This window comes from Stigmatopora argus, chromosome 8 (genome assembly GCF_051989625.1).
Source record: "Stigmatopora argus isolate UIUO_Sarg chromosome 8, RoL_Sarg_1.0, whole genome shotgun sequence".
Lineage (NCBI taxonomy): Eukaryota > Metazoa > Chordata > Actinopteri > Syngnathiformes > Syngnathidae > Stigmatopora > Stigmatopora argus.
The window spans coordinates 7,384,582-7,399,649 of NC_135394.1; the positions used below are offsets into that span (position 1 = coordinate 7,384,582).

The window sequence follows — 15,068 nt, forward strand, 5'->3', positions numbered from 1 at the left end:
GACAATGAATATGGTTTGATTTATGTTCACTGAATTTATCAGTAATCCTGTTTTTTTGCATAGTGAACACATCCTTTAAGCCAGGAGCATGAACCCAATGCATTTTAAATTTAACTTTACTTGTGTGGTCGTTCTTAACAAGTACTTGTGGGATCGTTTTGGAGAATGAAGTGTCATTTTTCTGACTCTTGTAACCAATCTTTCACAGCTTATGTGTGAACTTGGAAATGGAGTTATTAACCTGATATACGAAGCTCGGCGAGAAGAGCTGGGAACAAAGAAACCACAGCCAGGAGACCCAAGGTATACTTTTATTAGGGACGGAATGTTTTTTTAAAGAAAATCAGAAAAATCCTACACAGAGAACATTTGCACTCATTCGATTAATGGCAATTTTGTTTTAAAAACAGTGCTCCCATTGGGGACAGTTTAGGTTTCAATGTTTTGCCTAAAGACACGACAACAGTGAACAGTCAGCCAATAACATGTGTTATTGTTATTTCCAAAATCTCAAAATGTTAAGTAAGCAGAACCTCAGTTAAAGTGCATATATCTAGAAGGTAACCAAAGCAGGATTTCTGTCCCCACGTCTGTTTTAAATACATTTTCTAAAGGAATAAATTATCCTGGTTGTTCATTTTTATCTTCTTGTTTTGTGTTTTGTCCAGACATGAAGTAGAAGCCTACATCAAAGCCAAGTATGTGGATCGCAGATTTGTGCGCAGACCGTCTGACGAGGAGCTTCGGAACAAGGTGGTATCCCTCAGCAAACAGGAGAAGAGGCTCAGCAGCAGCACTGAACACCTGCCCCCAAGACCTCCGCCACCCACCCCCAAACTTCGACCTGGTTCCAACACTTCTGGGCAGTCAGGTCAGTGGAACGGTCAGTTTTATTATCTCTCCGCAGCCGGCACTTGTAGGGTATGCAGTAATCCGAACGTCGTTATTATTTGAGTGTGGTTTGCGGGGGATAGAGGTGATTCCACCGGCTAAACATCTCGAGAGACACTCTTCCTTTCCTCATCGCAGCCTGTCCTATTCCTGTGCGCTTAATGTCTTATTCGTGCTGTAGTGAACGAGCCTTTTGGCATAGTGTGTGTTCTCTGTGAACAGCATATGTCTTAGCTGTCTTTGCTTCCCATCGCCTCTCGTAGTCTTCCTTCAGTGTCAGCCAGGCTGCAACTTTAACTATTTCTACCTTCACTGTCTTTCTCTTTCCGCTCTCTCTCTCTCGTTCTCTTTTTTGTCACACTTTGTCCTCTTGCCCTGGCTGTACTTTGCTGCTGGACTAATACCTACTGCACCCGCCTGCCTACCTTAAACTGCCAAACCCACCCACCCTGCCGCTCAATCAATACCCTTCCCCCCCTGCCCCCGATCCCATCCCTCAAATCCCACGATCCCTCGAGTAGCTGTTGCCAGTGGCTCGGATGCCCGGCGGGACTCTCTCTTCTGTCCTGACGAGCTTCACTCACTCTTCTCCTACTTTGACAACTCCTCCAAGCTAAGGAGCAGTAAGTATTCACGGTTAATGTTTGGGGCGCTTCTCCATCCCATTTGTCCATTTGGCGCTTGCTATTTGGAGGCTGTGATTCTATAAACCCTTCATCCGCTTGCTTTCTCTTCCCTCATTCGGACCCTACTAATAGAGGATTTCTTTGTGTGAAGAGAATGATTCCTTTTTTGTCTTTTTCCTGGGGCAAGGAATGATGCTCACACGTGGTTGTGGTTCCTTGATTAATATGCACTGTCTTTGTATTGTTGGGATGTCAAGGACCGATAGCGGGAATCTGTTCATTCCCACGCATCCTGTCTTCATCAGTGAATAAAGATAATTTAAATAACAAATACAGTGTTTTAGTTATATACAAAATCCTGCTCACCATCATTGGCACTTTTTTATTGTATTTTTTTTTTGCACAATCTGTAGAATATCTTCTGAAACGAATGGAAATTCAAAGTCTTATAAAATCAAGATATTTTGATTGGAAATGGAAAATATTTTGACAAAGGCAACGGAATTTATTATCTTCACTGGATTCATTCTTTTTCAGAAGACATTCCAAATGATACACTTTAGCTTCATGAGTAGCAATCATGGTGAGCACGAACTGACACAACAAAAGGGCTGACGCCTGAATCGGTCAAACAATAAATTAGATTTTAAATGTTTGTGTTAATACTAATATTGATCATAAAGATTGGTTTGCAAGGCAATTCGTGTAAATGATTGAAATAGTCACCAAAAGAGTGTAACAAACAAATCATTAGATTGTTGTAAATCTGTGTTCCTCAATATTACTTTCTTTCTCAACAGTCAAAAGTGCAGACAGTGGCATCCAGCAAAGTGCTGATGGCAGTCGGGAAATGCTGACCACCACCCCCTCTAATAGTAGTTTGGCAGATACAGGTAAAAAAAATACAATTTAAAAAAACACCCAGACGAAAGCCATATCCAGTCAAACAAAGACACATTTTACCATTCCTTAGGTTTTTTTTTAAAATAAAATAATGGGTTTGGTATGCAAAAAAATCTTTTGTGAAACTTGTCATAATTGTGATCTCTGTTTAGAAAAGCATGTCTGTCAGATAATTTGAAATCTGAAGTTGAATCTATCTATGCATGAATATATGAATGTTTGGGGTGTGTGTGTGTGTGTTTTTAAAGTTAAGAGGCATTTTTTCCTAATTATCTTAACAACGGTATAATTGGATTTTTATTTTTATTTGTTCTTTTTTTATATATATTTGATATCACTGTGTGTGGACGTGGCTTAAGTTTATTTTAAGGATTCACTTTGAAAGATGTAAATGTTTTGTTTTTATTATTCAGATGTCGCTGAGTCTCAGCCCACAGCCATGCCAGCCATCCTGCCTCCGCCATCACCTTGTCAGGAGACGGTGTTCTGCGAGCCCAAAGAGTACAGTTCAGGCCTTCAGCTCTACTGGGCTTCGTGCGCCCGCAGTCTGCCCGACATGGCCGAGGCGTTGGCCCACGGAGCCCCAGTGAACTGGGTCAACACAGAAGATGACAAGCGGACGCCGCTCATTATGGCTGTTCGCGGGGTGAGCTGGCTTCACCAGCTCAGTGATATATGACAAATATTCTCATTTCCGTCGTTACATTTATCACGTTTCAGGGTTCATTGGTCACCTGTGAGTTTCTACTTCAAAATGCAGCCAATGTGAATCAACAGGATGCCCAAGGTCGAGGACCTCTCCACCACGCCACCATGCTGGGACGCACAGGGTCGTTTTTTTTTTGTAGCACACTTTGATTTTTAAAATGAAGCTCATGACACCATAAATGGTGTATGTCTCGCTTTCAGGCAAGTGTGCTTATTCTTGAAAAGAGGAGCCAATCAAAATGCTGCAGACGTAGAAGAGAAAACACCGCTGGCCATTGCGGTGGAGGCGGCCAATGCAGACATTGTTACATTGTGAGTCTCATTTATTTTTCTTCTGCCAACCCCCTATCTCTTTTGTTTATGAACCATTTCCAAGCTCCGGCTTTGTAGACATCCCATCAATTTTGCTTAACAGAGTCAGCATAGTTTTTTTGCTGCATACGCCATCATTATAATCAGATGTGACACGCTGGGAGCTGCTCCATGTCACTAAATAAAGTCTGACAGGAGGAAATTATATTTCGAGGTCTGTAGAACAGGTGCTCTGATATCACAAGCATGGCAGCCTTTGTGGTTTAGTACTGTATTTATTAAACAGTACATCACTCCAGAGTTTTGACTCCGACTACTTATTAAATGCATCTTATCAAAGAAAATCAACATGTCGCACCAGACTATAAATTGCATTTTTGGGGGGAGGATTATGCGTGTTGTCTACCATTTATTTATTCGCCAGGTAGTTCAACAACACAGTAGCGCCTCCTGATTTTGTTTTTATGTGGGGACCCTTAAATTTGGGATATTATTAATATAATTGTAGTAAACTAAAGCATTAGAAAGACCTAAGGAAATTCAGTCAATCATTCATCTTCTGTACAGCGTATCCTCACAAGGGTTGTGGGTAGGGGTTGCTGGAAACTATCCCAGCGTACAGGTGGCACCCTGAGGAAATTAATCTGATATATCACACTGTGGTTTGTGTTATATTTATTGTTACGCATGGTCTAAAGTTCACAAACTAATAATAGCACAGTCAGTAAGCTACAACAGGGGTGTTCAAACTACAAACAGCGAGCCAACTGCAGCCTGCTGTCCAGTCTTAATTGGCCCAAATGATGAAAATACTATTGACTATGAAACAGACATAGAACTTCACAAAGGAAATCAAACAGCGCCAACTCTATTGCCACCCTAATGACAAATACAATAGAAATGGAGGGAGTTTCAACCATGGTTCCCATGCCTAGTTTACATTTTGCTCCTGACATCTGCATCTATGAAAATGTTGTTTTAACCACAAGATGTCAGCGTTGTCATGTTTCAACGCACAGTCACGTGTATGTGTAAAACCGTTCTCGGGCTATTGATCACTGATAGGAATCTTTAGTAATTTGATTTTTTTCCCCCTCTTTTCCTGCTCTCCAGGCTGCGTCTGGCCAAGATGAACGAGGAGATGCGTGAAGCCGAGGGACCCTACAGTCAGTCAGGTCAATATAATGCCAACAGCCCCACTGAGATGCAATACAGGAAGTGTATGCAGGAGTTTATCAGTCTACAGTTGGATGACAACTAATGCACAGTGCCAGGGTGTGACAAATACAGGCTCAGAGGGAAAAATACTGGGTTTGCTTGTTGGCCATTTATTTAGAGTTGGCACATGATCAACAGTAAACAGCTTCTTACAAATTGGAAGTGTTTTTCTTGCTAAGACACTTCCAGTTTCGTGGGAAATGATTGCAGTCCAACAGTCTGTCAGGGAACAGCATCATCCTGGGATGCTCCAGTGTAATACTGTACCTTAGATCCAGTATTCCGATTTAAAAAAAAAATCCCAGATAGACTCTGATGTCACACACATTACATATTAAATACAGGTTGCATCCCCCCTTTAAATTCAATGCACTTCCACTAAAGTATGAATTGGCATGGGCTCTGCCGCAATATGCGACATTCTCACCTCGTTGAGTGCAAAAGTTGCTATAGGACTATTCCTTAAAATGACTTTAATTTATAAGGTAGTACAAGTATGATCAATTGTAGATTATTTTTTAAAGCGTATATTCACCCAAATTCCTGTCAGTTGTTGCAACTAGTGAACTGTCTTTTTTAAAATTTCCAATGCAACTTTTTATTATTATTATTTTTTAATGTCCAAATATGAAGCATCTTTCTGCCATGATGTTGCTATACAACATATTGATCACTTTTTTTTGTTCCCTAAATATTCTGAAGTATACACGCATAATGCAATGGCTGTCATTGACGGCAATAGTCGATTGCAGTGTCCAAAAGAATTGGACATCAATGGCAACCAATGTGGTATAATGTGCATTCAAAGCTTTTTTATTCCCGAAGTAGGATGGGAAAGAAAATCCTTTATTTTGGACCCGTTTCTTTAATAAGTTATGATTGTCAAAAACATGCAGGGTATCTGTAACATATGTTGCAAATGTTGGATTTTAAATGCAAATTGTCACAGTAAATGCACTGGGGAACAGATATTTTGATTAATTAAGTCCAACAGCTGATTATGAGAAAAAAAAAACACATTGGGTGCGGAATCAAAAACTGTCAATTTTTTTAACTACAGGATCCCTATTTTCTAAGATAAAAAAAAGTAAAATATAGCAAATATTGCACTAGTTGCAGTTTTCATTAATAGCATTTGATCTTCCAACAATAGTGTGCCAATTTTTGTTTCAATCAAAAGCATAAAACTTAAACTCAGGAGAAATATTTGTTTCAAATTGTTCCCCAGTGCATTTAGCACTAGATTGCAAAGAACGTGTAGATACTGCGTTGTAAAAAACATAGCACCTATTTATGTGGTTTGCCTGCCCCAAATATTTGGACAGCGCACATGCACTTTGATTGAAGGATCCGCGCGTATGACGGTAGTTACGTGGTGGCCACACCAACAGACCTTTGTCAGAAATGACCACAACGCCACGTGTTCGGGATGTGCTGGACTGTCGAATGACTTTGCACGCCGCTTTTTAAAAAAAATATATTTAAAAAGAAAAGTAATCATTTGTCATTTTTAGAATAACCAGTGTTTGGACCTATGATGAGACCGAAGCGGGCAGGGAGGAAAGAGATTGTTTAAGTAGGAGAACTTTGGGTTATTTGGTGTCCATTCCCCCTCAGGAGTTTGTGCCTTTCTTCTGTTGGCTTCTTTCTCCACCCAACTGTATTTCTTTCTCTATAAAAAAAAAGCTGCACTTTAAACAATACAGTTGATAAGTCATGCGGGTGTCTGCTTGCTTCTTCTACTTCATCTTGTCGTCTGGCTGGGCTTGAGTTCTCTTGCGTACGTCCAGCCGCGCCGGCTCGCTCACAGGTATGGCTGACCTTTTCTTCTTTTCCCTTCTGCTTCTCTAATTGTGGGCCCTTTTTTCCCCCTTTCTTCTGTTGAGTGACTGATCACTTCTTGTGGCATTCCATCCATCATGAGATGTTACCTGCTAGTTCAAATATGAGGGTAGCTTTGAAAGGAACATGCCATTTACGTATTTGTAAATTCCGTAGTAGTAGATAACGAACGAAGATAACCTGGAATGAGCTTCAACCCAAATGTCTCACTTCCTATTTACAAAAAAAAAAGAAGTTAGTGGCCTTTTGAGTTTGAACACTTGATTGTACTATACGACATATTTATGTTTATATATTCCGTGTGCGGTCGATTGGTCGCCGGTCTTTTGGTTGCCGATCTTTTGGTCGCCGGTCTTTTGGTCGCCGTCTTTTGGTCGCCGGTCTTTTGGTCGCCGGTCTTTTGGTCGCCGGTCTTTTGGTCGCCCCGACCGTGACAACGGGCGACCAAAAGGCCGGCGACCAAAAGGCCGGCGACCAAAAGGCCGGCGACCAAAAGACCGGCGACCAAAAGACCGGCGACCAAAAGACCGGCGACCAAAAGACCGGCGACCAAAAGACCGACGACCAAAAGACCGACGACAAAACAAGGTAAAACAACACGGTCTACGCATCAATAAAAGCCAACAATTGCCATGAGCAGTTTCACTGAGCCGACGTGTGAGTGTATGAGTTTGTATGTACATGCGTTGTCCCTTTAAGAAGCTACGTCCGTCAAGGTCTTAACAAGTTCTCCAACAAAAAACAATAAAAGTCCGGGAAATTTGGAGCTTTTCTTTAGCCTAATAATTACTAGGGCATTAAGTATGACTAAATAGTAATTCGCAGTTTGTATTTAGGGAATTTGAGCAACGATTTAAATGGTAATTATCAATAACCTTCCGGGCGACCAATCGACCGTGTACCATATATTCTGTGTTTGAGATTTTAAAATAGCGAGGTCTTTAAGGCCCAAAATGCTATTTTATAAGGTTTAGCTCATTTGTTTCATTTGTTATAATATAATTTCAGACAGATTTAATTTTATTTTGTCACATGCATTTTATTTTTTTAATCTATATAGTTGTACTGTTAATGTAGTATGTCATTTCTCCATCCCATTTTTTAACTCCTTAACTGCCATTGACATACAATCCATTTCTGCAATGGCAACCAATGAGTGGCCTGTAAAGGGTTAAGGTGTAAATATTATGAATCTGTTCATTTTTCAAGTTATTCATAGATTTTTGTCGTACTTTGTTGCAGGTGATGAAACCTACCAGGATATTTTTCAGGACTTTACCCACATGGCCTCCAACGACCCCGACAAGCTGAACCGCTACCAGCAATACGGCCCCCACAAACCCTGACGGCGACCACTCGTCTTTCATTTCAGACATCCAAGGTCCGAAGGTCCGCTGAAGGATGCCGACGATCCGTCAACGAAAGCGAAAGGTACGCCGTCACAGCCACGTCATCTCCGTCGATGAAACACTCGATTGTGCTTTCAAGTATTTTTAATTTTTTTTAAATTTGAATTTGCACAAATGTGTCTTACATGACTTTACCTCAATGTAAGAAATACACATCCGGTCATGTGTATGTGAACTTTTTACCGGTTAATCCATATTAATTCGAATCTTCTCGGCTCGTAAGTAATTTCAGTGTCGCAATTTCTTTTCAAATTTCGATGAGTTGTCCACACATTTGATTTTTCTTCTTTGTGTTTGTATGCGTGACCTTTTTACGTTTTTAAGTGAACTGTGGAAAAGGGCTGTACGATTTTAATGGAATGGTTAGCAACATGAAGCTAGGAGAAGGAAAAAAAAACTTCATGTAAAACTACAATAGTATTGAAACCAAAGTATCATTGATCTTATGTCTGCATTTTTTATGCATTTCCACGAGGTTGTTTGTGTCCTCGTCATCTTTAGTCGTCTTTCACTTGAAAACTGAGAAGGCAAGTTGGGATTTAAAAGAAGAAAAAAATGTACAGAAATGTTAAAATGGTTCACTGGTACTTGAATGACTTGTATATTCTCTCTCCTGTGTAATCATGTAGTCCTTTTTATTTTATTACATGTACTGTACCATATTTGAATTATTATAGCTGAACTTCAATACACAAACTGATGAGCCCATTGCGACTTGTCCTTATTTCACTTTGAGGCCATCATCGATAGTGTGAAAAACAAAAACAGTTCACAAAGGTATAAAAATACTACTACTACTAATATTTATTATTATTAAGGCTATCCTATACCATTCTCTACCAATTCTTCACTTAGGCCACAATTAGATGGAAAGTCCAATGCAAAAAGAAGGGAAAACCGTTGCCAGATTGTGAAAATTCCCGGGTATTTTTGTGCTAAATATTGGTGAATGAGTGGTTAGCACGTCCGCCTTAAAGGTTTGAAATGGAGAGTTCAATGCCACCTTTGTATGTGGAGTTAGCATGGATTTTTTTCCGGGTGCTCTAGTTTCCTCCAACATCCCAAAAACATGCCTGGTAGGCTGGCTGTCCATCTTCCCATGCCCTATGATTGGCTGACAACGGGTTCATGGTGTCCCCCACCTACTGCCCATTGTTACCGGGGATAGGCTCCAGCACCCTCGTGCACGTAAGCGGTTCAAAAGACAATTATTTCAAGCCCAAATTGGTTCATTACAGCTGTCGGACTTAATAATGCTCCCCAGTGTATTGCGAAAATATCTATAAATACATTAAAATCTCTTTTTTTAATTTCGTTGTATTTTTTTTCCTTCACAAAACCTTTAAATAATTTATGGACATCTAATTTGTTTCCTTTTTTTCCACCTCAAAGCTTCCACTTGTCAGTGCTGCACTTTTTGTGCGTTGCGTAACAAGGCAAGATGTGTTCAGCCAACTTTCTGGAGCCGCTTTACACCGTTAGTCCAAACAATGAAGTGTGCTCATTTATTGTTCTTCTACTTTGCCCAACATTATTATTATTATGCGATCCTTCTGGATCATTTCAACCTGCAACCATTCTGATTTTTTTTTTCCAGCGGCTTTCCCGGCTGAATTGTTGAGAAGAAAAAAAAACAAATGTGCAGATGTTCAGCGCCGTCCTCGTGGAAACCTTTTTTTGCAGGAACAAGATCACACACGTATTCAAAGGCGTTAACATGATTACGGTCGAATTAAGACTCAATGTAAACTGTGTGGTTTTAAGAATATTTTCATTCATTTCCACAGGGTTCGCAGGGGGTGCTGGAGCCTATCCTAGCCAATGCCCTGAGTTGGTTGCTGGCCAATCGCAGGGCACGAGGAGACGGGTAACCATATTTGCGCTCACACTCATACCTAGGAGCAATTTAGATGCTTTATTGTTGTTTTTGGAAATTTTTGAGAAGAGGGGAAAAATGGCCACGGGTGTCCAAACTTTTAGTAAAATTGCAGCTTCCAAGCATCAATTTAAAATATTTTTTTGTTTGGACATGTTATATTGTAGAGCACGTGTGTAAATATATATTCAAAATTAATGCCAGTCAATGTTTTAAATTCCATGGTCAACTTCGGAGTGTTATTTGGGGCTTCTTCTGGGAAGAACTTCCCCGTTTTAGTTCATCCGTCACCAATTGGAAGAAGCTCGTCCACACTCAAATTCATTCAGGCGTGTCTTTATGAGGCCTCGCAACTCTTTCCAAAGTTGTTCATCTTCTGACGGCTCACGCCAGGGAGCATTTTAGAACACCCGTGAGCAAGGAGTAGGCAAACATACCCCAGGGAATGGAGCTACAAATCAGCTCGCTTATGAATTTGGCCCATTTTATTTTATTTTTTCCATCTCGGTCTGAGGCGAGCAATCCGCTGCATCACGTAGGAAACACGGCGGGGCCCGCGTGTCGCCTTCGCCAGGCATTACAAATGAAGCCACTTTCATCCGGCTTACTTGAGCTGGAAACTTGGCGTGTCGAGAGCAAATAGAGATGAAAATAGAATCAATTCCTGCATAGTTTTTGGTCTGTTGACATGGTGGAGTCTACTGTTGGATTGACTAAAAAGGAAGAACGCAAGTGCGATGAATAGTGTAGCAAAGAGTAGTCAAACTTTGTTTGTTAATCATGACAAAATATTAGAATATCATTTTGCCAATTTTATGCGGTTGTAACAATAGACAATTTTACAGCGCCAAAACCTTTTGGAATAAGTATGGTAAGGTAAGGATTTTATTTTTTTAAACAATATCCATGTATAATGAGGCTTTATTTGTTAAAAGAAATTGTAGTACATTATGAATATATTGTGTATTTATGTGTATGCAAATGTGTTTATATAAAAGTAGAAAATTTATAGAGTGCTCAATCAGCCAATCAGGCCTGTTTTTGGAATGTGGGAGGAAACAGGAGTACCCAGAGAAAACCCACGCAGGCCTGGGGAGAATATGCAAACTCCACACAGGTGGACTGACCTGGATTTGAACCCAGGACCCCAAAGCTGTGAGGCCAACTTGCTAACCTTTCAAGCCGCTGGCAAAAAAAGGTAGACCATGTATAGTAAGGCTTAAAAAAAAAGTCACCTTTTAGTATTTGTTCTAAAAAACAAAAAAATAAGACCATGTATAGTAAGCTTTATTTGCTAAAAATATATATACCAAGTATGGTAAGGCTATTTTATTTTGTAAGGCTTTTTCTCATAAAAAAGACCATGTACGTATAGTAAGGATTTTTTTTAAAAAAACATGCCAAGTAAGGCTATTCATTCTTTAAAAAAAAAAGTTAGACCATGTATAGTAAGGCCTAAAAAAAGGAAGACCTTGAATAGTAAGGCTTTATTTTAAAAAATCAAATAAAACATAGTCAGGCTTGTATTTGTTCAAAAAATGACAATGTATAGTAAGGTTTTTATTTGATAAAAAAGAGCACATATAGTAAGGCTTTTTAGTTAAAAATATGAGCATGTGTAGCATACACAATGCCATTTTAAAAAAAAAAAGATAGTTAATGTATAGAAAGGTTTATTATTATTTTTAAATAAAACAGTCAGGCTTTTATTTGTTAAAAAATGACAATGTATATTAAAAAGGCCACGTATAATAAGGCATTTATTTGTTAAAAAAATACCATGTATAGTAAGGCTTTTTTCTCCTAAAAAGACCATGTATATTATGGCTTTTTCCTCATAAAAAAGACCATGTTTAGCAAGGCTTTTTTTCTCCTAAAAAAAGACCATGTATAGTAAGGCTTTTTTTTCATAAAAAGACCATGTATAGTAAGGCTTTTTTTCTCTCAAAAAAGACCATGTATAGTAAGGCTTTTTTTCTCATAAAAAGACCATGTATGGTAAGGCTTTTTTTTCCTCATAAAAAAGACCATGTATAGTAAGGCTTTTTTTCTCTAAAAACGACCATGTATAGTAAGGCTTTTTTTCTTATAAAACAGACCATGTATACTATACATGGTCTTTTTAGGAGAGAAAAAACACTACTATACATGGTCTGTTTTATGAGAAAAAAGGCCTTACTATACATGGTCTTTTTTAGAGAGAAAAAGCCTTACTAGACATGGTCTTTTTTTAGAGAAAAAAACCTTACTATTCACAGTGTTTTTCAGTGGAAAAAATCCTTACTATTCATGGTCTTTTTTATGAGAAAAAAGCCTTACTATACATGGTCTTTTTTATGAGAAAAAAGCTCTACTATACAGGTTTTTTAGAGAAAAAAGCCTTGCTATTCATGGTCTTTTTTAGAGAAAAAAGCCTTACTATTCAGTCTTTTTCAGAGAAAAAAAGCTCTACTATACATGGTCTTTTTTATGAGAAAAAAGACCATGTATAGTAAGGCTTTTTTCTCCTAAAAAGACCATGTATAGTGAGGCTTTTTTCTCCTAAAAAGGTGCTCCTATTAGTATCGGTATTGGTACAGTAAAAATAACCTCAATGTGATATAATTGTTACATTCAAATAGGACACCTTGGTGAATCATAGATATCTCCAGCCACCCGATAGTGCAGTGGTTCCTACTGCCTGACTTTGGTGCAGGCAGTCTGGGTTCAATTCCCACTCGGGGGCACTTTGATTATGTCTGTCTCTCTGTGTGCCCTACGACTCCAATCAGTCTAGGGCAGGGGTGTCAAACTCATTTTGCATCGTGGGCCACATACGGCCTAGGGAGATGTCAAGTGGGCCGGACCATTAAAATTATACCATGCTCTGCTATAAATAACCCAAATATCATGTCTTTCCTTTGTTTTGGTGTAAAGAAGCACAAGAACATTAGGAAAATATTGAAATTGAATGAACTATCCTTTTTCAAAAAAATTCATGAAACACCTCATATTTCCTTAGACAAATGTGCAATTGACTTATCATTCACAAATATGCATTGCAACTGATCCCACTGATTGTACAAAGGCACAAAACTTTAATTGGTACTGAAAAATATAGTAATGCACTTTAAGATTAAATGAGACTTTTAAAGAAAGGAATTTTTAAACCACTTACACATACGCATATAAAATCTAAATGTAATCCCTGCGTGCACCTTACAAACTAAGGAGAGTGATTTTAAATGTGTGATGAAGAAAGTGTTCGCCTGTCCTGTAAATCTGTAAACTTCATACATGAAACATACATACACATACTGAAAATTTATGGAGTTGCTGCTGTTTTCAGTCTGTCTCAGTGATGCGGCTTGTCTTCTACTCTGATGGAAAGAGTGCGCCCCTTATCGGATAATCCATGAATTGCAGCGAATTAAAAATATTAATTCCATGTCTTTTATGCATTTTTTCCACTTTCAAATTATCCTGCGGGCCTGATCGAACCTCCTTGGGGGCCGGTTCCGGGCCGCGGGCCGTATGTTTGACACCCCTGCTTTAGCCAAATGAATCCCAATTGAAAAAGCATATCCAAGTATGTAACCTCAGAAGTCAAAAACAAACACTGAAGTGCATGTCACCGCAATGTTCATAATGTGCAATATTGTATCTTAAAGTATTAAAGGCCAACCAAAAAGTATTTACAGTACGTTATTATGAAAACGATGTATTTGTTTTGAAGTATTAATGCCCAACCTAAAAGTATTTGCAGCCCCAGCCCCCTGACTAATGCACTCTATGATGAAAACGATCTCTTTTTTTTGTGTCTATGTGTAATAGGCGTGGCCGAGGCGTAGCTGTGGTCAGAGTTCAAAAGACCCGCCGCCACGCCGCCATTTTTCAAAATGGCGGATGAGCCGGAGGCTGGGCGCGTTGGACTGCTGAGCTGCTCAGAATTGACGATTTCCCGAAGAAAGACCCGACAAACTTCTTCTAGGACAATGCAGCGCGTTCGGTACTTTGTCTTTTGGGGATTTCGTAGCCCCAGTTCTCATTTCAAGAGTGCTTTTTGACGGGAACGTGCTTCATTGGCGTGATGTAGCCCCGACGTGGATGCAAACACAAATGTTTGCTAGCAAGTTGGCTACATTGCATCACCTATTGCTCTTAATGTTTAAAAAGAAACCCTTCCATTGTGTCTTTCAGTCCCTCAACGAGGACAGACTGCTGGGAAACATCAAGAATGTGGCCATAACGGCCAAAAAGGAGCAGTTTGTCGGCAAAGTGAGTCTTTTTTTAATAGCTTCTAATTCCTCTACCCGTGTAATTGGATTGGATAACTTTATTCATCCGGTATTCGGGAAATTTTGTTGTCACAGTAATGTTTAGATATCAGCGACCAGTGTTCACGGCCTTCCTAAATTAGCTTGTTTAGCATCATGATACACTCCAATTTTGAATGAAAACACTTTAACTGGGTTGGCGTTGATTTTTAAATGTGGTTTTGACAAAACCTAAGCGAGACATTCATTCAACCGTAGCGCAGGGCTCATTTTTGACTCGTTTAAACAACCATTTTTCCTCCGTCTAAGAGCTTTGTGAGACGTATTTTATTTTTTTGATTGAATGGGAGTCATTTGTGCATCAAAATGGTTAAATAAGCAATGACATAATCATGCTGTGGTGTTTTGCAGAGGTTTAAAGCCACGGAGATGGTGGAAGCTGTCCAAATCTACAAGACCAAAGAAGTCGTGTATGACGTAAGACCTGTTTTTCGATTTATTATTTTCATGTCATGTGTACTAAAAATACTCTATTTTGCTTCTCTTCAAGGTCCACCCAAGTTTACCAAATCAATGCTTAAGAAAGGTGACTTTGGAGTGTGGCACAGCCTTTGACACCCCCTATCCAGTATGTTTTCCATATCTCCCACCACATCTGAAAAGAGAGATGGGTCCTTCTGATGTTGGTAAAACCTACAGTCAAATGTGCATCAAAATGGTTAAATAAGCAATGACATAATCATGCTGTGGTGTTTTGCAGAGGTTTAAAGCCACGGAGATGGTAGAAGCTGTCCAAATAAATCTACAAGACCAAAGAAGTCGTGTATGACGTAAGACCTGTTTTTCAGGTTATTTGATTTTCATGTCATGTGTACTAAAAATACTCTATTTTGCTTCTCTTCAAGGTCCACCCAATCAGCACTTAAGAAAGGTGACTTTGGAACAGCCTTTGACACCAACATCTTGAGAGCCCCTATCCAGTATATCTCCCACCACATCTGAAAAGAGAGATGGGTCCTTCTGATGT

At 39.3% G+C, this 15,068-nt stretch overlaps 1 protein-coding gene across 5 annotated transcripts in view; it reads left to right on the top strand.

Annotated features, from left to right (window-relative positions):
- The window catches only part of LOC144078697 (arf-GAP with coiled-coil, ANK repeat and PH domain-containing protein 2-like), a 35,804-nt gene extending 20,837 nt beyond the window's left edge, over positions 1-14,967 (top strand). Inside the window, exons 18-30 of one of the 5 annotated variants that reach the window (XR_013301287.1) lie at positions 209-303; positions 669-871; positions 1,413-1,514; positions 2,318-2,410; positions 2,834-3,066; positions 3,141-3,250; positions 3,330-3,440; positions 4,554-4,615; positions 7,743-7,931; positions 13,599-13,773; positions 13,965-14,042; positions 14,453-14,518; positions 14,947-14,967. Coding sequence is in view for 1 of the 5 variants with exons in the window: in XM_077606973.1 (XP_077463099.1) it covers positions 209-303; positions 669-871; positions 1,413-1,514; positions 2,318-2,410; positions 2,834-3,066; positions 3,141-3,250; positions 3,330-3,440; positions 4,554-4,615; positions 7,743-7,846 (1,113 nt within the window). In the remaining 4 variants the exon portion in view is untranslated. Of the gene's footprint in view, positions 1-208; positions 304-668; positions 872-1,412; positions 1,515-2,317; positions 2,411-2,833; positions 3,067-3,140; positions 3,251-3,329; positions 3,441-4,553; positions 4,616-7,742; positions 8,618-13,598; positions 13,774-13,964; positions 14,043-14,452; positions 14,519-14,591; positions 14,716-14,946 lie in introns of those variants that run through there. The other 4 variants (XR_013301286.1, XR_013301288.1, XR_013301289.1 and 1 more) reach the window with 4 other exon arrangements.
- The last annotated feature ends 101 nt before the right edge of the window (positions 14,968-15,068 follow it).